The sequence below is a fragment of the Tachypleus tridentatus genome, chromosome 9, assembly GCF_004210375.1.
Source record: "Tachypleus tridentatus isolate NWPU-2018 chromosome 9, ASM421037v1, whole genome shotgun sequence".
Taxonomy (NCBI): domain Eukaryota; kingdom Metazoa; phylum Arthropoda; class Merostomata; order Xiphosura; family Limulidae; genus Tachypleus; species Tachypleus tridentatus.
In genome coordinates, this window is record NC_134833.1 from 48,551,278 (window position 1) to 48,577,628 (window position 26,351).

Genomic DNA, 26,351 nt, shown 5'->3' on the forward strand with positions numbered 1-26,351 from the left:
TATCTCTTTCTTTGTTTTTGAACTTCGCGCAAACCTACTGGAGGGCTATCTGCGCTAGCCATCCCTAATTTAGCAGTGTAAGACTAGAGGGAAGGCAGCTAGTCATCACCACCCACCGCCAACTCTTGGGCTATTCTTTTACCAACGAATAGTGGGATTGACCGTCACATAACGCCCCCACGGCTGAAAGGGTGAGTATGTTTGGTGTGACGGTGATTCGAACCCGCGACCATCGGATTACGAGTCGCGCCTCTTAACTGCCCGGCCATGCCGGGCTGGAATATCTGTGTAATGTGTTATAGTCAGAATTGATTCCTTATTTCGAAAATTTTATTTAAGTTTTAACACTAATTTATTTACTCATTTTACTGTGTCTAACTACTATTCGTGCAATTATAAACTGTGAAGCTTTTGGGAAACGTGCAATTCTTGTCATACTATCGAATTACACAACGCACGTGCTACACCGAACGACTCGCGATCATGCTTTGTGAGAAATTATTATATTATTATTTATTTTACCTAACCTAACTTAATGTGTTTCTTTTTTATATTTTAGTGAATTGTCTGATAATAATAAATAATGAAAAACAAGGAATAAAGTGTTAATCTGGGGGTTTTTTTCTGTCGACTGTCTATGATACTTAACCATAGTTATGAATAACAATTTCACCAAAAACATAGAATAATAGCAGACAGTGCCCCACAACTGGCACTTTTCTTGCTTTTTAACTATGTGACAAGAACCGTTACAAATTCATCCAAGCTAGTGATATGTTACCCGTGGAAACGAAGCTTGTACTGAAAGGAAAATTAATACTCTTCTTTACAGAAAGTAACAATAATATATTTATAATACATTTTTGTTTACGAAATTCTGTATGTTCGGTATGTGTCACGTGCAGCTGCGCCTTAGCCTTAAAAATATTTGTTCATACAATTTCGAAATGTTTGATAAAGGACAACCTTGGATTTATATTAGTTATAAAAAATGTAGTATTGGACCTCAAAACAAACTACTAACAAACTTGGAAAGAGAGGACGTGATAGGTGATTTTTTATTTGATGACTTTGTAACGAAACAAGATTAAAGGCCATGAAAATTATGCTTTATCTGAGCGATTACAATATTATAATAAGTAATATACATCAAAATTTGTATATCTTGGAGGGATGGTAAAGAAATTAAAGAAGAGGAGATGTCTAGATATAAAAAAGTCACATTTCTCACAGCGAGGGAAATTCAGTTTTGTTTAAATGTGGATCATTATTATTATTATTATTACGATTTTATGTTATACTAATTAGTATAACGTGAACAAAAAGTAATTTGATCAAATTTTCAATGTAACTCACTAAAGCCTTTGTGCATGCGCAGTAAAGGATGCCTGTAGCTAAAGGGGTAATTACTGCTGAAAAGCCACTACTTATTTTCTTTAAAAAACAAAAACAGCATACCACGTTATGAAAAAAGTGATGCGGTCTCAACAAAACAGAAATAAATTAGATTAATTTGAAAAACGATTCGTTGCAACCTTGTTCAGTTGCAATATCTTCAATTCACTTCTTGAAGTGTTATTAGAATAAAAACATTCTAATTACCTCTGTTCATTAGTGGGTGCCTTTACAAAGAGTTAAGACTTTTAGTGCTGAATTTAGAAGCCATAATGTGTTAAAATGATAAATGTTAAAAAAGATGCTAAGCAGTATTTGCTAATTGCTAATCAAATTCACCAAACTGTTTTGTCCACTGGGTGTATTTCATAATTAAAATGTTTTAGGGTATTTCTTATTTGTTTGAACAGAGCTACTTTGAACAAAAAGTGACGCAACTGCTTTGCCATTTTTACCAAGTTTCTCGACTGCTACAGCCAGAATTGTGGCTATAATAAATATAAAAAATATAATTTCACATGAAAAGAAAATATGACAGTAATTAGCCCAAACGAAAAGTGAAATATAATTTGAATATTTAATTTGTATATAACATTTGCAGCTCTAAACTGAGAGTGTGTATCACATTTTGGTCGATTGGAGGGCATATAAAAACTTGTCGGCAAGCTTAACCAATGCAAAAATAATAACAAATAGTCCTGCTGTTCCCCATCCTCTAATTGGCTCTAGCGACATCTCCACGTTTCTCTTCTATTCCAACAGTTTTCTTGAAAAATGAATGCTAAAAATCCCTATGAAAATGTAACACATTTTTAGCAAACGTGTGTTTTCAAGAGAGATAAGAAATAAGCAACAAACGTTTAAGGTAAGACATTTAAAGTACATTAAAAAGAAAGCTAATTATTGACTGAGATTACAAGCTGAATTTTTCTCGTAGACTTTCACCAGATCTTTGGGGTTTTTGCCAAGAGCAAAGCTGGTATGTAATTTGCCGCTCAAAAATTAGTCAAATTGCACGTCTACTTAATTATACCTCTAACACTGCACTCTTTATCCAGTCCCTTTATTTATTTTTTATAAAAAGGTATCTAATAATATTTCAAACATATTCATCACGTTTCTAGGGTCTGTGTTTTCAGAATTATCAGTTTGATATCTGGAGAATGCCATATAGTTTGTTAATGTTGGATGTTTCATTTGAAACAAAAAAGCTACTTTAATTTTTCTACGATTTATATTGTTTATTTTTGTCAATGATTTCAACATCTGAAAAATCAAAGAAGTGAAGGATCTGGTAAATTTAACAGAACGTATGAGAAATGGGGAAAAAACGTTTTTAATAACACCTTTACTTGTTTATCTACAAATAAATAACAAACATACTTTTGTGTTTTTAGTATCTTAAATATATTAATATATGATTTTAATATTTTTAGCTCTCAATTGTTAATCTAGATCATAAAGCAAACAGAACAAGGATAGACACTTCGAAATATACAAAACATTAGGAGGAGGGACAGTCGTAAAATTCATTGCGCCTTCAGTAAGAAAACATTGAATACTGCTTTAAATGAAACTGTGAAGATAGTGAAGCTAGCTTTACTGAGATTTCAGGTATTATTCCATTATTCGGCATAGCAATCTAGTCCATACTTTTAGTTGGTGCATTGTTTTCAGAATTATCAGTTTGATATCTTAGAATACTATATGTTGAGTCAGTTATTCCAATATATATAAGCTATGTCACATCTGTATGATATCAAAATCTAAATGACATGTTGTCCTTTTATTCTTCATTATTGCTGCTTATAGTAGTTATTCTACTTACAGGTGTCACGCCTAAGCCTTAAAAAGAATTTTTTCTACAATTTCGGAATGTTTGCGTCAATAAGTTATTCGAGTCTTTTAATATATATCCAAAACTTTAGTAGTATCATTAGTATCCGATTAACGCATGAGCCACCTAGGACCCCTCCAACCACCCAAGTAAAAAAAAATTATGGCTCGTAAAACTAGCAGAATAAAGGCAAGAGTGAGTTATGATTATCATCATTATTAGTCCCGAATACTACCTAGCCCTAAGACCCACTTAACCGTAATCCGGCCTTGAGAATAATCTTATACAGGACTATGATACATTTACCTTTATCTGGTTTTACAATGTCGACATATTTGTTATTTCTTAGAAGCTGCCTCGTCTCAATGTTGTATGTGGTATATTTGTGATTATAAACATGAAAACGTTTTAAAGTAAGGTAAAAAAAACTTTAGTCTGTACCATTTGATCAGTAAATTAACTTTTCAACATTTCTTAACAATAGCTTTAATGGCGTAAAATTTTCTACGAATCAAACCTTTTCGGCAGAATCGAGAACCTTAAACCACTGGCTAAATCCTTCTCCTAGTCACAGTACTGATTTAATCAGTGATTATCAGAAGGTTTACGTTCTTTGGTAAAGGTTCATGCGTTACACTGAAAACGTTCTGTGAGCCAATTAGCTGTAATTCCACTTCTCTTTGAAATTATTATAATTTTAATTTTTTAGCACTGAACATTTTAAGAGACTTGCCACGAGATGATTATTAATGTAAAATTACGTAAGTAAATATTTTGCTGAAATGGTGCTGCTGGTCACGTGACATTCTGATTTTGTGTGTGTGTGTGTGTCTTCTACCTATCTTTAATTATTCCACTTTAACCTTGTTCGGTTTCACAAAAAGTAATATAATCAAAAATGAACTCTGTATCATATTCTAAGCAAATATTACATTTATAAAGCATAAGTATTCATTGCTCTTAGAAAATCAAACTGTTTGGTAAATGTTTTCAACAATGGCTTTTGTGTTATATCGCTTAGCAATAAAAGTATAATATGTTATTGTTGTTAGTACGAGTATTGAAAGTCTAAAATGAAATGCCTAGAGAGTGAAACTGAAAAAAAATATTTAATAGTTTCGTTTTGACTTTACTTTTGACTTTATATCACTGTTGCGATCATTTTCAGGTACAATTATCCCCTTGTGAAAAAGTATCTGACAGTTCATGTCACTGGTGGTCTTTCCTCAAGGGGAGGCAATGTTTCAAGAACGGACAGAGAAATATATCGTTCCATTATATTTATGTAATTATATTTATTACTACAACATTACACTTTATTTTAAACGTGCATGTGTACATATGCTATATACAGCACAATAACTAAATCACATATTGTACCCATTTGTCATCGTGTACATATATGTACTGAAGCTTTATCCTGACATACGTGTAGCCCCCTATGGTATAGCAGTAAGTCTACGGATTTACAACGCTAAAATTAGGGGTTCGACCCCATCGGTGAGCTCAGCAGATAGCCTGATGTGGCTTTGTTATAAGAAAAACACACACACATACGTGTATTTTACACAATAGGAAATGAGTGTGGTTTGTAATTGTCATTTGGAGTTGCACATAGGCTTTTCAACTGCAACTTTACTTTTGCTTAAGCCCTTTGTTTAAATTTAAATTTTGTAGTTAAATAAATGTCGATATGTATTAAATTTATGATATTTGCAAACAAGAATGATACACACAATTTTCTTTATTTATGTTTGTTTGTTTTGAATTTCGCGCAAAGCTACACGAGGGCTATCTGCGATAGCTATCCCTAATTTGGCAGCGTAAGACTAGAGGAAAGGCAGCAAGTCATCACCACCCACCGCCAACTGTTGGGCTACTCTTTTACCAATGAATAGTGGGATTGACCGTCACATTATAACGCCCCCACGGCTGAAAGGGCGAGCATGTTTAATGTGGCGGGGATTCGAACCCTCGACTCTCGGATTCCAAGTCAAGTTATTTAACCACTTGGCCATGCCGGGCCTACACAGTTTTCTTTCTTAACACAAACACGGTCATTACAAATAGTTATTACAACTAATTATTTATATACAGCATTTTGCAAACTCACAAACAATATTCAGTTATTCTATCTAGTATGGTTTCACATACACTTCACTTGACAAGAATGCTAGCTAACTCTTTTCTTGTTTGGCCTCATGCGGTTTACAACACTTACTTTTCACAGAGGGCAACGGATATCTAAGATTCTCGTAGAGATACTAAAGTTCGAAATTAATTCCCTGAAGTTTAACAGTTCGTAATATTTGAAATTTATAAACTTGCCTGGTTAAATATCAGTAGTTTCCGATTAATAAGCGTTTGTCACAATTATAGTTTCCAAGGCTTATAGTATACTAACTGTATACTGTATAACCATCTCTCGACGTGTCGATTTATAAACTTTAAGATGGCATTCTCAAAAGTTCATTTGGCAACAATATTGGAAGATACAGTAATGCTTTCGTAAAACATATATTGTTGATTCTTACACTCGAGAATCTTTTACAAATTTAGAGAACAGGCGGGATTTGCACAATACACATTTAACAATATAAGTTACATACATTTCTAAATACATTTAAACTGAAACAAACATAGATATTGAAATAATATTAACTCCGTTATACAGTTCACTTAATAGGGAGCTAGCTAGCTCTGCGTTCTTCGTTTATCACACATCGAATTTTGTACCGCTGATGTTATATATGTTCGTAAAAATACTGATGTCTGGTGTGAATTTGTTGAAATTAAATGATTTGTAATGATTGAAATTTATAAACGTTCCTGGTCAGATGTCTGAAGTTCCCAATTAATAAGCACTAATCACAATTACAGCTTCTGAAATATATAGTGTACGAAGTGTATCAAATGAACAATGTATTCTGGCTCTTGGGATGCCTCGTTGGTTATATTTATAACCATGAGGAGAGTTTGTAGAAATTTCAGCCTACACAACAATATTGTTGATACATCAATGTTTACGTATACACGTATATTGTTCATTCTTACATTGTTCTCGAGAATATTCTACAATTTTAGAAAATAGACGGGAATTTTGCAATACAGACTTAACAGTATTATAATTATTTCGGACGAGTCTCCGATTTATTACGTTATATACGTTAAGTATTACTGTCCCAAATCACCGGAAATTTGAATTTTAGTTTAGAAGTTAATTAACTTTTAATACATATCAAATTTATAGCATTTGCCAACAACTTTGATACACAGAATTTTCTTTTCTTGACACTAATATACTAATAGTTATTACAGATAATGGTTTACATACAACATTTTTACAAATTTACAAACAATACTGAATCTTAAATCCGGTCTAGATCTGAATTTTTTTATCAACGATCCAGGTCCACAACGAGTAAAATAATACTGAATTGATTTTGTTATGCCTTCCCTGTGCTAACTATGTCTTTTTTTGGATAGCCTCACACCAGGTATAAGCTGACCTCTTTCAGCAAAGATACTTAATGTCCTAATAGAAATAATAACGTATGAAGTAATTCAGTGAAGTTGAACGATTTGTAATGTTCGAAACATATAACGTTCCTGGTCCAATTCTGTAGTTTTCCGATTAATAGGCGTTAGTCACAATTACAGCGTCCTAGGTCTATAGCTCACTGACTGTAGCTGTCCAACAATAATATTTATCTCTAGGCGAGTCCGTTTTTATATTCCAATCAAGCGAATTTCTAGAATTTTCAACAATAATCTAGCGCGTTTACGTAAACAAATATTGTTGACTGTCATTTTCAAGAATTCTCTACAAATTTCGAGAACAGGCGGGACTTGCAGATACACAGCAAAGAATATATGTCGCATGCATAAAAGAAAAATATTGAGAAACAAGCGTAGCACTAAAATAAATGTACAACGGTAAATCTATTACATGTATAATTATCTACATTTCTAAATATAAATTTAACTTAAACGAACATAAATATTAAAATAGATTTTTGACAGTATATCCATTATAACTCCAGCAACTCACGATTTTGGCAAGGAATAGCAAATTCTGTCTGTTTGTCTAGCCATACCGTCATCGTCTTTCATCTCATTTTCATAAGATGATGTGGAGGTGTCAGGTTTCTTCCTTGGCATCAGTCAAAAGGTTCTTCTCACAGTACATTTTCACAGAAGCACCATCAAAATATGCATTCTTTTTCCATGTCATGGCAATATCTCCTAGAAATTGTTTTACATCACTGCTCTCTTCAATGTTCTCTTCACCTCTTTCAGACTCAACTTCCCTGCAATCACACTTTTAAAAGCACTTATGAATTGTTGTTGACTTCACACTATTCCATGTACATTCATTTTCTTGACCAAGTAAGAAGCTCGGGTTGCATCATCCATGTGGAAGAGAATGTGTTGGATGAGAAGCTTTCTATAGTGGAACTTGATGTTCTGGATAATTCCAGTATCAGAAGGCTGAAGCTTAGATGTCATGTTCGGTAGCAAGAAGACAAGTGTGATATTACTCTGAACAACATCAGAGAAGGCACTACAGTTATATCAAACAACAAAATGAAGCCACTTTCTCCACTTGTCATCGATGCTCTTCTATTGAAGGCATATGTCACTGGAAGGTAGACAAAACTATTCAAGCTCTTAAAATATCGAGGCTTAGCACCATTACTAATTGCAAATGGTGTTAACGTTTCTCCAGTAGCTGAACATGCCAGCAACACACTGATTCTTTCTTTGGACTTTTTGCCACTCCTGACTTCATCTCCCTTCATCATTTGTAATAAAGAACTGTCTCATCTGCATTGAATATGTCTTTGAGTTCATATCCTGAGTATATGGATTTCAAATGCTTGCTTCAGCCATCAATAACAGTTTCATCAAAATCAGCAGCTTCCCTAAAGAGAGTGTGTTTTAGCATTTCTTCCACCTAACCAGCTGCCCATTGAAAGGTGCGAAGCTAAAATGACTAAACTCTTTTGCATCGTTTTTCCGCCAGTCGCAGGAATGTTCTTGACCCTGACAATGATAAATTACTTCCAGACGGTCTTGCCTAGATCTTTATAGCTTCCAGTGCTGAGTTTGCTGTACTTGGTGTCAGAGTGCTCTACATTTCTTCATTCTTTCATCCTTTTTTTTCACAAATAGTCTGGATATGTGTATTTTCAACTCCAAGATCAACCGCTGTCACACGGCAATAGTTCCCTTCCTATGTTTACTTAAATACAGCCATTCATTCTTTCAGGGTCAAACCTTTCATATTCTGCTCATAATGGAGAACTGCGAATAGTAGAAACTCATTACAATGACTGCTAATTGTTGTGACAGGAAATTACTTATATTCAATTTATATAGCTTAAATCTAGTAATGTAATGCATCTATAGTATATTATTATTTATATTTTATTCAACTTTCAGCCGTGTCTAACAACCATTACAGAAATGGTAATCCCACCGTGCACGTGCAGCTTTGTTACCATACCCTATACGAAATTGTCCTTTCATAAAGTGCAACTGTCTTGGCTTTGTTTTAGTGGACCGGTATTTTCTGTAACACAGTCAGATATCTATTATAATACATCAGATGTGTACTAATATATGTGATTACTGTTTTTCAAAAAAATTCTTAAATCTCAGTTACTTTACTGAACACGTAGAAGAAATATCGAAAACAATGATCTCTTTTACTTCTTGTTGTTATAAAGTTTGTATTTCCTAAGCATTTTTGAATTTTCCACGAGGAATATGTAAAACAAAATAATTTGTTGTTATATATGCATTTTGAAAAAGAAGTCATAAACAAATAAATCAGTATTACAGAATTCCACTGTAATTTGTAAAACTTACTAAGCTGTATATAGATCTTAAAAATGAAGTTTTTCGAAAACTATTATGTAAGACATACAAGATGTAAAACCTCTTTGACTCTAAAACTCAAAATCGTTTTTCACGTGTAAATGGCTCGAAAACGCGAGAAAACCACATAAAGAACATTTTGAGCTTCAGATTGGTTATAAATAAGTAACATAGTTAAGTAGTTTACGAAAACAAGTAATGTACTATATTTCTGAAATTAGAAGAGATAGGTGTGGCCATTCTGTTTGAATTGCTAAATATAATGATACCTAAATAAATAGAAAAAATAGGAAGTTCTTATTTTATTTCTAGCTTGTCGATATCGATAACACTATGTAACAAAATTTTTACTTTTTTGTTCCTGGGCAGAAAGTGTTATTTTTCAATTGTTCATGCCTGAAGTAGATCGAAAAGACCTATTTTTTTTCAAACTTTGCTTTTGTGATTTGGATAATGAAATTTTTAAATTTATACATTTTCCAGAACATTCCAAGTAGATTCAGTGCTGAGTAGCTGATAGAGAATTTTCTCGAACTCACAAGAATTTTCAACAACTTTGTAGAATGTTGTGGAACTTACAGGAGTTTTCTAGAATGTTGTAGAACTTCACTTATCAAGATGGGCTCTGCTTCTACCACAATGTATCCAGTCTGTGAGAGGCAATTGGAGTTGCCTGTAGCCCGAATGAGTGACGTCTCTTCATTGATAGCTCATTCAGAAGCCTCAAAGCTGTGCTGCTCCATAACAAGAATAAATATCCGTCTTTTCATCTGGCTCATTTGGTGCACCTCAAAGAGGAATACAACAGCGTTAAGACCTTGCTATACGCCTTGAAGTGTGATGAGTATGGCTGGGAGGTTATCGGAGACTTCAAAATGGTGGAATTCCTGATGGGTCTTCGTTGGACCACAAATAAAGAAGATCCTGGAGTGCACAAAATTCCTCAAGAAGCTCAGTAGGAAGGAAAAACTTGAGGCAGCTTTGTCGCAGTGTTTCGGGGCTTCTTGGTCAATCATAAGACCGAAAATTATATGGAACTGGTATTGGCTCTGGTAAAGAACTACGGTAAAATAGGCTGCAAGATGTCTTTGAAAGTCCATATCCTTGACGATCATCTTCATAAATTCAAGAACATGGGAGCATACTCAGAGGAGTAAGGCGAGCGCTTCCACAAAGATATACTGGACTTTGGACGCCACTACCAAGGAGCGTATAACGGAAACATGATAGGGGACTATATTTGGGGGCTGATACGTGAAAGTTATTTACATTACAGTCGCAAATCTCGAAAAACTACTCACTTTTAAACATTTTTGTTCATTTTTATATAACTTTAGTATAAATACATGTAAATATTGATTCATATGTTGTTTTATTTAGACCTTAAGTAAATGAAAATGTGCAAATTTGTCCGTTTTACGTAGAAATTAGGTTAATTTCTAAATGTCATTATCCAGGTCACAAAAACAAAGTTTGAAGGGAATAATGGCCATTTTCTGTGCTTTTAAAATATAAGCAGTTAAGAAATAACACATATTATACAGGAACAGAATTTGTATTACATAGTACAATTTGAATTTCTAATACATAAGAAATCATATTATTTTATTTAAACATCACAACGTCTATTTTGAGCCAAAGCTGCATCCAGCATACCACATGAGACACAGATCTACATTAGGTTTGTTTTTTTTAATTTACATTTAACTAATCAATAATACTAAATTTTTGAATTATAATATAAAATTTGATACCAAGTATCAATAAATTTGACACATTCTTAAAATAACAGTCCAATGTAAAGGAGCTAACAGCTCACTCTTCTTGACAATCCAGGGCAATCTGAAGCTTTGGTTAGCTTAATGGAGTTCCCCATTGGTACACCGGTAAGTCTACGGAGTTACAACGCTAAATTCAGGGATTCGATTCCCCTCGGTGGGCTCAGTAGGTAGCCCGATGTGGCTTTGCTATAAGAAAACACACACACATACACACAGCTTTATGAAGGGGAGGAGAAGTGCCACGCCTGTGCAGTTAATAGCATAAATTCAGCAAGCATAGCTCATTGCGTGAGTTCATGATAGAACAGTCGTTAATTTTCTCACTTTAGCTGGTTCGTGGTCTCGTTCCTGGCTGAGGGGGGAAATGATACAGTAGACATCCGTTCTCAGGTATAGTGGTCTGAAATGAGAAGTAGTCGTTCACAATTTTCTATTTTCAATTGAGAGAGTGCTAATGAATTATTTAGTTTCATTCAAGTAACTGGATAAGCGTTAATTATCGCATATATTTAGCTATTCGATCGATTGTTCGTGAAATTTCACCAGTAAGTTTAATCATACGTTAGCCGATGTACAATTGGTGAGATATGCCCGTTTGAATGTCATTTGAAAACTTTGGCCAACAAATTATTTAGTATAGTAGTGAAGGCAGCTTGTAGAAACTTTAAATAATGGAAAAGACCTCGTCCAACGAAAACGCAACTTTACCACACTACTTTTGGATACACTAAAAAATATAATTTCAAGACACACAGTTGAAAGTTAAATTAGTATTTAAAATATTAAAATCTAATTTTTTAAATTTCTTACGAATTGGCTTTTCAACTAACGTTATTAAAAAAATTGGCTAAAGCTTCTAAATGTATATAGTTTACACTTCATTAGTTTTTGGAAAATTAGGTATATATGGTTAAGATATTACATAATTACATTTAACTTTTTCGTGTTGTATTTACTCAATTTTAGGCCGTGCCTCCATTACGGTTCCACCACGCAACACCACAAAAGTTGTAGGTCAAAAAGCAGAGTTCATCTGTGAAGCTAAAGCACTGCCAACCAATCTAACTCATCGCTGGTTTTACAACAACATCGAAATTTCTCAACTGTCTTGGCTTGAAACTCGTACATTAGTTCGGCGTGATGGAACTTTGTTTATTAACCCCACATCAGCAGAAGACTCTGGCAAATACACTTGTGAGGTTTCAAATGGTATCGGCGAACCAGAAACAGCCTCTGCTTATCTCAGTGTGGAATGTAAGTTGTTTTTAGAAATGTATTTAGTTATTATTTAACTTATTACTGTAAGTAATAAGATATATATATATATATGTATATGTGCATACATAACTTTTAGCTCAATTTTGATATGAAAATAAACTTGAATTATTCTGCCCATTATTCGTATCTTAGATCCAGCTCGTGTAGTACATTCACCAAGTCCTCAGTATCTTCCACTTGGAAATCCTGGCATGGTAATTTGTGACGTTAAATCTAATCCACCATTTCAATTTGTTACATGGACTAAGGACAGCACACCATACCAAGTTGATGAACACCACGGTGTGATTAGTCTAAAGAATGGATCCCTACTAATCCAAAGAGTAAGCCATGTTCACCAAGGAATGTACAGGTGCACACCGTACAACATTCATGGGACAGCTGGAACATCTAACAGGATGGAAGTATTTGTACGAGGTAAACTTTTCAAATTTTCAACAAACTTGCTTAAAATATCCGGTTATTTCAACGAATGCTAAAAGCAAACTTTTAATTTATATTATTGTCTTTAAGTATTCATAGTGTATCTGTGAGAACAAACGTCGATGATTTAGATAAAATGTTAATAGTTTGACAGCGTAATTCTAGGAAACTATAACTAAGTGAATAATAAATGTGAAAAATATAGTTTAAAAAAACTCATAACTCCTAGAATTCTGCAGAGATAGGAGAAACTACACCTAGAGATCAAACTTTAGTAAGTATATATAAAGTTTTGAATGGAGCAATGTATTTAATTGTAGCTATGTTCGTTCTCGTAGGGCTATAAATGTGAAAGCAGCAACCATGACAGTTTTTTATGTAGATTGAGATAATAAGGTGCTAAAACAGTAGAATACAAGTTTTTCGTGATAACAAGAAACTCCTCCTTGAATTAAAAATGTATTCTCAAATCGGCTGATATGGGTATTAAAATTATAAACTACAGAACGACGTTTCGACCTTCTTAGGTGATCGTCTGTACTTTAATTAAAGTTTTTATACCCATATCAGCCGATTTGAGAATACAAATCTCTGTATGGTGTAATATACAGCCTGCTGGTAACATCAGTATTAATGATACTACTCAGTGCATACATACAGAAAATAAAACAAATAATCAAGCTTTGAAGAAGATGTGTGAATTTACGCGTACATTTAAAAGCAGAGTTACTAAGTATGAATATTTCCCACTAATGTTTCATTTTACAATCGCTTTAATACTTGGGGGTCACGGAGTAGTTTGAGGGTGGTATTTTAATAGAAATATGCGCTATTATAATATAATTGTATATACTAATAAAACAAATATGTATTTATTTTTAAAATGGTAATTCCCTAAATTTCCCTTAGAAAACTTTATAAAGGTTGTTCAGCCTGGTTGTTTTTTTTTGTTGCCATAAAATAGTTTCTTCTTTATCATCTACTTTCCAGGAAGAATTTGAAATACTAGAATTTCTCTGTCGTTAAGCTAAGAGAACCAAATCTCATTCAGAAGGTGAAGGGACTACCATTACACCTTTAAGCTCATTTGTGAAAATGTAGAGAAAGAACAGAGTATAAATTACAATCGTTTAATATTCATTAGAGTAATAGAGAATTTCGTAACACTTCTGTCAGTTTGTGTGAATTTAGTTGCAAAAAAAAAGACAAGTTTGCACTGTTTCCACATCAACGTCCAGACTGATACGCGAGAGGCATCTACCAAGGTTTATTTTGTACTTTGTTTAATGTGTTTTTTATATTTTAAAGAATGGCTTTCAAACTTGCCTTATGACGTGCTATTCTTCAATGAGATATTTGCTGCTATTTTGTGTTACTATGAATTTTAAACAGAACTGCGTTGCTCTCTGTTGGTTTATTACACTTGAAAAACTAGCAATCCTGGTATCACCAAACACAGTAGTACTTAATATACAGGTGTGGTCTGGGAAAGAAAGAGCTGACGCCCGTTAAGTACTGCTTATCATCCTCTCAATTCTCTTTCAACAATCTGAGAGACTTTTTATTAATATTCAACGCAGGTTTACAATGTTTTCAATAGTTATTAAATCCTTCAGTTTAACCAAAAACCTTGCTGAAGTAGAGGACTGGCAAGTATTGTAACAACCAAATGTTTTACCGATTTTTCTAATTCTGTTGTCAAAAGAACTAGTTTACCAATGCTTAAAGTTCTTGCAATAATTTAGGCACCAAAATGTTGCATTCTAATTTGGAAACAGCAGAAATAGTATAGTGTTTCACTAACTTCAATGCATGATGTCCTTCAAGACAATTCATCATGCCAGCTTAAACTGCTGCCCTCTTAGTGACTGCAGTTCATTACAAAACATCCATTAGTTTATTTAAAAAAAGGGAACAAGTAATGAAACAATTTGGAAAAATAAGGATTATGTAAGGATGGCAATGCCAAAGAGTAGAGAAACAAGGTAGGGATGAACACAATAAACTATACAAAAATCCTTATGTTTCAACCTTATGGATATTAGCCATTGTAATACTTTATAGCGATATTCAGTTTAAATACTTTTATTTAAATCTGATTCATGCAAATGAAAGCGATTCAACATTTACTTGTAGATATGTTTTTCTTTGAAAGATTTGGCTACTTACGTAGGAATTTTTTAATGGTTTTATGTATTATTTCCTTTTTATTTTGTGCTTTTTAGCATTGTTATCACTACATCTTTATTTTTCATTTTTTTATTATTTGTATAGCATAAAGATCTTGGCGTCTCTTCTGATGCTTGTAGTGTATTAACGATGTAGTTTGAATATCAATACATGAATAGAATTACACATCTGAATTTTTCACATAACTCCGTGACACAAACAAGGCAATATTTAATATTAAAAGATGTGAATTACAGCTACTATGTGAATTTGATAGCAAGATTACATGTTATTGAGATGAGTGAAGAACTACGACTACAAGTAACAACAGTTTAAGTTTCTTGTAACGATGTTTATAATTTAAGGTAAAATCCTCACAGTATGTTTGGCATTGACATTTCTAAAGGTTAATTCTACTTTCAAATGGTTTAATTATATTTCTGATGTAGTTTCCCATGTGTGTTTAAGTGCAATTTAAAATCCACAGGTTGTATCAATGTGTTTGACTTGTGGAGTAAGTGCACAGAAATGCGAAAAAGGCAGGGGTTTGCTTCTTCCTAAATTCTTATTCACGATCTGTCGATTTGTTTTTAATGTTTAAATGTATGTTTTAATATGATACTTGTTTGAAACAATGAATCAGTTGAGTTGGGGGTCTCCCATTTCAAAACCTTCAAACATGGTAAAATACCAAAATGATCCAGAAGTGCATTCTGAATAAACAGCTGCGGTATTTTTTAAAAGTATTTTTACAAAGGGGAACTCCTCATTTAAAGTGAGATATGTTTATAATGGACAAGGTAATAGTAGACCACTAATTGAAAATGAGATTTTTCAGAAGGTGTGACATCTTTCTTAGATCAAGGTGTGAATATTGTAGCCCAACCTCTGGGTTGTTTACATACAACATATAACCGTGCACAACACACAGACATACTTCAAAAAGAGTACATTGTCAATGAGTAGCTGGGGCATTTTGGAATTAACTCTTTCGTTCCTGCTCGCCCATGGAGGATAAAGCATACGTTCGGAACGTTATTTTCAAAATTTTTACTAAATAACATTTTTATGCTTACGTCAATGAGACTGACATCGCAACGTAGTTAATAATTTAACTTTAAATTTAAAAAGAAATCTAAAGAAAAAATGTTAAGTATCGGTTTTTGTGTGTCACATAACACGTCCAGTTGTCTTATTGTTCAGTTTATATTTTATTACGCCCTCCATACAATATGTACAAGTATCTTAGAATTAGAAACTCGTATCTGAGGTATAGACAAGCTAAATGTAAAATAAGAACCTCCCTGAGACAAAGAAATTTACTTTTAATCTCACAATGAAAATCATTTTTTCCTTCGTACTAGTTAAAAAAGAATCGACAATTTCATGAACAAATATTAATAAAAAATACTTTATTAAAAATCTTATTTTTCATGTGCAAAAGCTTTGTAATGTTTACTTAATTTTGTGGAGATACACTTGATATATTAGGAGTTACTAGTGTTTAAACTGTAACGAGTACGAATGGTTGAGTTAAATAAGATGGGCCCAAGCAGTTTCTGTAGATTTAACGAGCATTGGACCATTAATTTAAAAATATAATTCATACTTGAAACTGTTGGTAGTTGATGTAAATCCGTTATTACAGAATTAAGAAAAATAGCAATGACAACTGTGTATTTCACAAAACCTCATTTATAAGTGACCATGGTTTTGTCAGTAAAGGCATCATTGGGTACGTTTTACTGACGAAACCATGGTCGTCAATAAATTAAGTTTTGTGAAATGAGTCCTTGATTAGAAAGTAAATTAAAGAGCCCTATCTTGCATATAACTGCGTTATCCCAGCCTCAAACCCAGTTTGCTTACAAAGAATTGTAAACATGGCACAACACCAAAATGTGTTTCGAATAGCACATACTGAGTAAGTAACTTGGGTGTTCAGGATTTAGGTAATGGACCATTGATTTAGAAGTAGTTTACTGCAGAGAATAATCCATTTATTTCTAAATTTGTTTACAAACAATATTTGAATATGACACTAACAAAATTTATCTCTAATTGTACATTTCCAATAATTAGCAATGCTATTTCATGGGTTAATAAGCATTGAATCACCAAAGTTAAATTTCTGCAAGGAGACTCCTTTGGCATACATTCGAGTTTATCCTGGCTCAAATACTTAAAAACAGGGTTTTTTAAAATAATTAAGTAAAAGTGGAACATACGGATCCAAGACAAGGTTACCATTAATTAACTTCAGACGTTATTATTCCTACAAAGCAGTTAAATATCTTCGTCGATAAAAAGTCAGTTTAAAACCGACGTGAGACCAATCAAGATCCTAGGCGAGTTAATTTTCTCGTCGTTGAGCTGGACAGTCGATGAAATATTCAATTCTTGATCAAATAGAAGTCTTAGTAGAACTTATAAATTTGTAAATTTTTTCTATATAAACCGATATTCTTAATAACTATTTGAAATAATCGTTATTATAAATTGTATTGTTTGCATATCAAAATGTATTTGTATAAAGTAAGAAGAGTGTGCCTAAGAGTATGTCACTTAACATTTTTGCATAAATATTCGCCAAACTTCACCTCTATTTAATAACACGCGATTCTTTTTTTATGCTTAATTATTTCCTTAGACTCGAATATTATTAACTATAATATCTTATGGTTGAGCTAATATTACAGTATTTCCCCATAATAATATATGTTGTATTTCATGTACATGTTCTGCTATGGGTGAATTTTCAGTTTATTTCATGCATATTATATATACTCCATTAGATGATGTTTTAAATTATGTTTAGTCTGTCCAATATAAATATTTCCACACTCGCATTCAATTTATAGTCTTCTTTTTTTCATTAACTGTATTTTATCTTCCATACTACCTAAATTTTGCTTTACCTCATTAATCGGCTTAAACATAGAACGAAATAGTTGTTTTCTTAACATCTTAATTATTGGTTAAACCTGGAATATATGGCAAAATTAAAGCTTCCTTTTCAATTTTTTCATAGTGGGTTTTAAAGTAATACTTTGATCAGTCATTACTCTATTAGCGAATTTCCTGACAGCTTTATCTACAATATTCCGGTTAAATCGTTTTCTGTTACTTTTAATTTCGTTAATAATAACTCCCTTTTTAAGTCTTCTTGTTTAATACGTATCTTCTAAATTCTGTGAACATAAGCGTAAAACGCAGATATCTTTTATGATTTAAGGTGACCTGATTCTCGGTTTGGAAACATAATGGCAGAAAAGGGTTTCTGATAAATAGATATATCTAGGTTACCCTGTACATTTATTTTTATAATACATCTAGGAATGGCAAGCTATTATTTTTCTCATTTTCATAGATAATTGTATAGAAGATTCTGTATTATTCACATAGCATGCAAACATAATTAATGCCTTATAACCATATCTCCGGCCCGACATGGCCAGGTGGTTAAGGCACTTGGCTTGTAATCTGAGGGTCGCGGGTTCGAATCCCCATAACTCCAAACATGCTCGCCCTTTCAGTCGTTGGGACGTTATAATGTTACGGTGAATCCCACTATTCGTTGGTTAAAGAATAGCTCAATAGCTGCAAAATTAGGGAAGGCTAACGCAGATAGATCCTCGTATAGCTTTGCGCGAAATTCAAAACAAACAAACCATATATCCAAATCGAGATTGTGTCATTTGCATATCCAATTATCAGATTTACATTTTGCATAATTTATGTTTTTAGTTTCAAATACATCCATATAGAAGTCGCACAACAACAGTGAAAGTGGCGATCCGATAGCTAACTCTTCATTTTGTTTATAAACATTTTTGTTTACATGAAAAAAAAAATGGATTTTCACACATACCTTTATCAAGTTAAGCAAATCTGCAACTTCAACTTCAACTGCTGGGATTTTAGTTTCTAACAATTTATTAGCAAAACACTTGATACCAACTTCTACTGGAACTTTTGTAAACAGCGATATTACGACAAAACATACTAACAAATTGTCTTTAGTTAATTGTAGTTTCAATTTTCTCTATAAATTCTAAAGCATTTTTCTTCTGTTTATTTATTTCTATTTCTCAAAAATAAACATTTAAGATATATATTTCATATATATTAATTAAATTTTAATTTTGAATTGGATTAAATGAATTGATTTTTATGAAGTTATTTTAACTAAATTATTATTATATTAATTATCAAGAAGATACAGTAAAAATTGTACTAAAAATGAATCAACATTAATCAATGATTAATGTAAATTAACCCATGTCTAAGGTAAATGTAGCCATACCATACACATGAACGCTTGTTTAATTTAAAGCAGTGTTCCACAGCTAAATGAATTCGTGTTGCTTAGTACATTGCTATCCAATGAAGCCTCCAGTAACCTGAAACTCAGAAATAAAAGTATTTTTAATTTAGAGAAAAGTCTGTGTATAATTCAACATATCGTGTTTTTGATGAAGTTAAACATAAATCCAAAAATTGAAGTTTTTGCTTTTTTTTCTTTTTGTGTTAAATGAAAACTAGCCTGGACATAAAAAGCTTCTATTTGTATAGAGGAGCATAAAAAGAACTTCCATTTATTCTATCTTCAACATTCAATTTTTTTAAATTCTATAGTGTCATTTAAGTTAAAGTATTGACGTTCTTGGAGAGAATTTTACTTGTTCTACTTTTAAGAAAAAATCATGCAAGATTCTAATAACATAATTGATTATTCCTACTGCCTACAATTTTTCCTACTTAATGTTTTCATTTGAGCATTATATTGATTCGCCACACATAATTAGGAATTCGCCCCTATAAATGCAGCAGTTATTCATATTACTCCTGTACAGTTGACCTGTGCTATTTTACACTGTACTGTTAGGTATAAACAAGCCATTTTTTTCTACTCAGTATAATGCATCAGTTATATCTAATTCCAATACTGCTGGGTGGTTGATTCTAATCATCCTTGATAATAACTAAAATTTGTGGTCTCTGATATTTCCACACATCAGGCTTCAATATAGTGTATAGAAAGCCTTTTAATTGTTCTATTGATTGCCAGACTGCAGCCACCACACACTATTACTGCTTTATGAACTTATGCAGCGGTCCATTGAAAACACTGAAAAATCTATATGTAATTTATTGGCTTTTTTTTCTCACATTATGATAATAAAGTGAAACAGTCAAATGCTAAAAAAATCTTTATTGTTCACTATCTAAGGTATACATAGTAGTTAATTCAATTAGCACTTTTTACTTCAAATAAGTTAATATTCTGTCAATAGACTTTACTCCACAAGGTTAAAATAAAGAAAGCAAAACAGCAGTTATTTTTACATGTACATTATAAATCATCACAATTTTAATCTTATTTAGTGGATGGAACTATTGTTGTGTTTAACTCGTGCAGTAAAAATATTCAAGTAAGGTCAGATATTAGCTTACTACTATTACTAAGAATCATTCATTCATGGAATTTTTTGTTTGTAATCTGTAAAAACCATTGAAAAGGTATGTAAAGACTTGCTTGTTACAGGTTTTAATGGTAACATCTGGGGCCAACATTTTATAAGCACTTAAAAGGATTATTGATAATTTCTTTTAAAAAGTAGAGTGGACATAAGTCTTTCATCTTCTCAAAGGTGTGTATGTACACCCTTGTGCATATTAATTGAAACAAGACGGAAAATTACGATTTTTTCAATTTTTTGGGTTTTATTTCTGAGAATCCAAAAATTACTCACAAATTAATACATAATATGACCGCCTTTATTTTTCAGAAGATCATTAATCCGTTTTGGCATCGAGTCCACGAGTTGACTGCAATCTTTACTAATTTTTGGATCGTGGTACCACACCTTAATTATGGCCTCAATTAGCTTATCTTTCGTAGTACAGTCTTTTCCCCAAAGTCTTTCTTTACAAATCGCCCAAAGATTTTCAATAGGATTTAAGTCCAGAGAGTTTCCAGGCCAGTCCAGCACCTTTATTCGCATTGTAGTCATAAAATTCTTCAAGTTTCGATGTGTGGCACGGAGCCAGATCTTGCTGAAAAATGCCAGATCCATCCGGAGATTTTTTTCAATTCTGGAATGACCCTTCTCTGCAAAACTTCGATGTACTGTGGTCCTCACATCATACCTTTTACGGTATGTAAGCCTCCGAGGCCATAGCTGAAACAGCCCCAAAACATCTTCTTCAAGGGATGTTTTACGAACTGACTGATGTGAGATTCTCGAAGTTTCTCACCTGGAGATCTGCGAGATCATGCAGACTTCTTTGAACCTGTACGAAGAAATGAGTCTCGTCACTGAATAACAACTTCCTCCATTGTTCTGGCGTCCAGTTCTTGTATTTCAGACCCTATTGATACCGTTTTTTCTTCATTGAGTTGGTAAGAAGTTGTTTTTTGACTGGTCCCCTTGCCCTTCGACCTACATCAAGAAGCCTACGACGAACCGTTGAAGAGCTGACTTTTATTCCTTTGACCTCCAAATCTCTCTTTATGGCGTCACTTGTCTTTCGTGGATCTTTCACACTCTCCCTAACCACGTATGCGTCGTCTCTTGGAGTTGTTGTTTTTTTTCGGCCACATTTTCTTTTACGTTTCGGACTGATAGATCCGGTACTCACCTTGGCCTTGATCACACGGCTGACAGTTGATAGGCTAACACCAACAACATCCGCGATTTCCCTGTAAGTCATGCTGGTGTGTTCCTACAGTGTCACAATTTTTGTACGCCTTCTAGGAGTCACGTCCATTGTGTATGACGGCTGAAAGTCGACTGATTAGCACTAAAACAAATAGCCTCATTTTTGAGGAAAGTCTAACGCAATTTTGAATGGCGTAATATTCCTCAAAATTTCGTCATATATCCCAAAAATAGATCGACTGTAATGCAAAACACAGCTAATTACGCCGTCTGTGTGAAAAAAATGACTATTAAAGGAAATCAGCGGGTCCAGTGAGCTTACACCGGCCGCCATGCTGAAAATATTGTAAAATGACCATTTGTTTCAATTAATTTGCCCAAGGGTGTATGGACAACTTCAAAGAACCATATGACCTATGGTTGTCCATTTGTTATTTCTTAAGTTATGATACCTTTTACACTTAGAATTTTCATATACTAAATTTTGTATACAGTTTCGTTGTTGTTTTCCTAGGGAGGCTGAGATGCAATAATTCAGTTTGTATTTGAAATTATGATATCAGTAGTGAAGAGACATGCATTAAAGAAATGAATCCAACATTTAGTAGTACACAATAAATATATAAAAATCACACTGGCTTCAGTCTTTACTTCTTTAATACATCTGTGTAAAAGCTTACATAAATGTTGTTCTAATCTGAATTTTATGAAATAAACCTGAATTGCTAGCTAAATACTCTTCATATTAGAATGTGGAAGACCCTCATTTTATATTTTCTAAGTTCAGATTCAAAACTGATACCTTATGCACAGTAGGTATGAAAGTTCTACTAATTGAGCTAAGAGTTAAACCACTAGCACTTTTTATAACTATCATTCTACACTTATACAGAAAATTATATGGAAATAAAAAAAATTACAGTAAAATATCATGATTAAAAGTTTGTGATATTTGGCTAAAAGTCTTGTAATAACTTAAAAACTAAAATGATTCACTTTTATGGATGTGCTCTCATTTTTTAAGCATGTTTTCTTAAAAGTCATTTCTGGTTACTCATATACTACTAGCAGGCACAAGAGTAAAAAAACTAGGTATAATAAGTTACATGTAATTTTAATATTTTCTTATATTAATTTTTGGGTTTATCCTTTTATTCAAAATCTCACATCTCCTATACTGTTCTAAAAATTCCCATACAATATCTTGCTTCCTTTCACTAAAGCTTTGTCTTTATGTATTTTTTTTCCCCATGATTCTACCCCCACCCTCTATTGGCACAAATATTTAGCTCTCCACTAGCCTTTTAATTCCCATTTCTTTCTACATATTTGCATGAAAACAACTATGCAGCAACCCTCTACGAATGGGAGTGCAGCACTATCCCTATTGCAATGAGCACTTTCTCTAATAATGCACTTGTTAATCATTTCTCAAATGTCAGCCTTAATATTAATTCTTCATTGTTTTTGTTCACAAATTAAGAGAATATTTTATTTTTTAGATAATTTTTAGACACCTTTTGCTTTTTTCATTTGTGTTTATACTTCATAAGTGTGTACTTGCAGTTTCATGCAGTTACTAATACCATAGCTGTTTTTACTCTAGCAAGATTACTGACCATTTCTTCAGGGTCATTCCCACAGTTATCAGCCAATGATGTAACTACTATGATTCATAATGAATAGTTTAATTGCATGCAACAACCACCACCAACTTAGGAGTATCCTGTCGTACCAGTAGCTAGTGCATTTTATACAAAGAATAAGAATTTGTTCAGCCTTTTTCCCACTTCTGAATATGCTTCCCAATTTTGTCATATCAGGAACTTACCTAGACATCCTCCTCATTTTGTTGACATAGTTCATCAGATATGTTCAGTTTTGTTTTTGTCTTATTTCCTACCATTTTTACCTCTACCCTCCCTGGGGATGAATCTTTGGGTCATTATCTGGCATTTCTTTTTCACCAGATATTGGAGTTCATGCTAGTGATTTCAAGAAATAGTTGTGAGAAGGGGTCAGTATACCTCATCCCCCATGTACATTGAACAAACATGCTTTTGCTTTTCTTTGTGTTAACTACCTCTACTTATACTTACAACATTCGTGAGCTTCAGGCTATAATACTTTAGTTTCCTTTTACCAATCTCAGTTTACCTCACAATTTGAAGTCCATGGTTGAATCAGCCTCTTCATATCCTTATTTGCTATTTGACTGCCTCAGTGGTGTGCCTCCACCTTCTAACCTTTTACCAGTCCCAACTTGTCATTTGTTAACTTGACACAATCTCTGTCTGCCCACCATCATGTCTGGGATATTCAATATCAGTGATTTGGTTCTCTAACACTTTGGTTACATTTGGAGGACTTTTTTGGATGTTGTATGGGTTTTGAAAGTCATTTCTAAAGGCCTGGCACTTTATTTTCTGTTGTCCCTATCATTGTATCTCCATCATTTTCCCTTCCTCCCTGAGATCCCATTTCATACCAGCATTTGATGGAGGCAGTTTGGGATTTATTTTGCATGAATGGCATCTTGAAATAAACTAGTGACTAAAATTCATCTACATTTGATGATTATTTTTGTTTGATGTATGCTAGATAGATAGGTCTGACATAATTGGTGAAGTCTTCTGTTTGTGAGTTATGTATAATTGTAGATTTCCTAAAAGAAGCTCTTGAAGTAACCAAATCAAGAAACTGGAGTTTCTCTTCAGTGAAAAAGTATTTGAGCCCATAATACAAAGTAACATAATTGCTTTGAGCTGAACACTTGTTAGTTGATGTTAAGTATACCTGACTCTTTCCATTTAAATTTAATGCAAGAGTTATAATTTAGATATTTTAAAATGTAACTATTTCTAAAAGCAGTAGTTTATCACAAGTTTGTTGATGTCACTGTTTACAAATCATAGTTGTTTAGTTCAGTTGTTGTGAATTGGCAATTGTTATGTAATTGCAACATGTTACTAGAACCTTCTGTTTTTCTTATTGTTTTAATTGTGTATTATGGATCATATCTTGTAGTGTATGGAACATTCTAGAATGTAGTTTGAGTTAATCAGTAAACAGATAATTAGATACAGACTGCACAATTGTAAGTTTATACATAAAGAGGGTACAGTGACAAATTCCAAAGTAAGATAATCATGGATTGTAAAAAACAGAGTGGAGAAGTGTTTGTTGTGTTCTAAAGTAACTGAACTAACCTATATGAACTTGACTTGTTTTAATATATTATCTTAAAACAAGTGGATTGTGTGCTGTTTGTTTATTGTTGAAATTTATCACCATCAATTCACAGACATCTACATTAAAGAATTTGGTCCATACATAAAACCTAATAGTTGATGTTATCTAATTAAATTCAACTTATCTGTCTACACAAGATAGCCAAGTTTGATCAGGTATGGCCTGAACTACCTGTAAGACAGACATAATAAATTTTATTAGTTAGTTGGATGTTCTAATAGTCAGGTATTAAATTATATTTGCTTTTTAATTCATATCTTCAACTCTCTTCTTCACTGATAAAAGTTCTTGTGTTGCAGCAGTTCACTCTAAAAAATGAAGTATATGTTAATTTAAAAAACAACTTTAATACACGTTTAATTTTATTTCATCTTTTTTCTTTAATGATTAGCATTATTTACTATTAATCTGTAATTACTTTTTTAAAAAAGCTTGTTTTTATACCAATTTCTGTTTTCCAGAGCCTCCCATGTTCACAATAAAACCAAATGGAATCTATCAGAGTCTTCTAGGCTCTGAGATTACCATACCTTGTGATGGTAGAGGGCAACCTAAGCCTGTTATTATGTGGAGACGAGTAAGTGACAAATCAAAGAAAATGTAGATTAGCATAAAAATTTTTAAACTAGAGTTAAGTTTAGAAATGTTAGTGTATAGTGCAATACATTAAACACTTGAACTTTAATCTTCATGTCATATGTTTTGTATATGTCTGAACTAAATGTTATTGGTACAGAGTTGACTTCATTATTTTCTAGTTGTTATAAATACACGATGTTCCTAATACATAAAAATTAAGTTGTACTTTCTTCATTTTGTTAAAACAAATAAAGGTGATTTTATAAAGTATCTACAAATATGAGTATAATATTTTGGTTAACTCAGTATAATTTTTCATGGTATTCGTGTTTTAATCCTGCACTTCTTGTAAAATACTGACTGTCATTTAATTTGTACTTTTAAGGCCAAATTTCCAGTAAGAGATTTATCGTAAAGTAATGTTATACTTTGAAAAATATTTGAACACTGAAACCTGTAAAATATTTTGGTGGATTCCAACTTTAATCAATAAATTTATGTAGATATTATAGTTCCCAAGATTTTTCAGGATTAATATTCTGTGTCTAAATCTTTCATCTTTTACATGATCTCAGTAATTTTTGGAGTTTTAAAATTTTTATATATAAATCACTATTTGTAATAACTCGTATCATAAATTGTATGATAGTTTGTACATGAAAATATATATTTGTGTTAAGAAAGAAATGTGTATTAATTTTGTTGGCAGATATAAATTTATGATATCTAGACATTTAATTAACTTCTAAAATGAAACAAATTTTAGTTTCTGGCTTTTTGAAATTGTAATACATAATTATACAGGGTGGTTGGAAAGTCACTGTGGAGTTCAGAAAGCAGCGATAACACCAATCATTCAGTCTATTTCAAGCCAGCAACTCATAGCAGTGTTTAGAAACAAAATAATAAGGATCCAGGCCTGTATTGATGCCAACAGGGGTCATTTTCAACATTGTTTATAATTGTAATTCATATTTACCTCCTGTATTCTATATTGAAACATGTCTGTTAATAAATATACAAGTGCACAGTGACTTTCCGAACACCCTGTATTAAATTTGATTTTGTATATATAATTATATTAAAGTA

General features: G+C 32.6%; 1 protein-coding gene across 10 annotated transcripts in view; it reads left to right on the forward strand.

The window, feature by feature from the left end:
* The window catches only part of LOC143225205 (protein turtle-like), a 247,281-nt gene that overhangs the window by 168,773 nt on the left and 52,157 nt on the right, over positions 1 to 26,351 (forward strand). For all 10 annotated transcript variants that reach the window (XM_076454208.1, XM_076454207.1, XM_076454210.1 and 7 more), the window contains 3 exons: positions 11,863 to 12,150; positions 12,307 to 12,591; positions 25,145 to 25,260. In XM_076454208.1, coding sequence (XP_076310323.1) covers positions 11,863 to 12,150; positions 12,307 to 12,591; positions 25,145 to 25,260 — 689 coding nt within the window. The remainder of the gene's footprint in view (positions 1 to 11,862; positions 12,151 to 12,306; positions 12,592 to 25,144; positions 25,261 to 26,351) is intronic.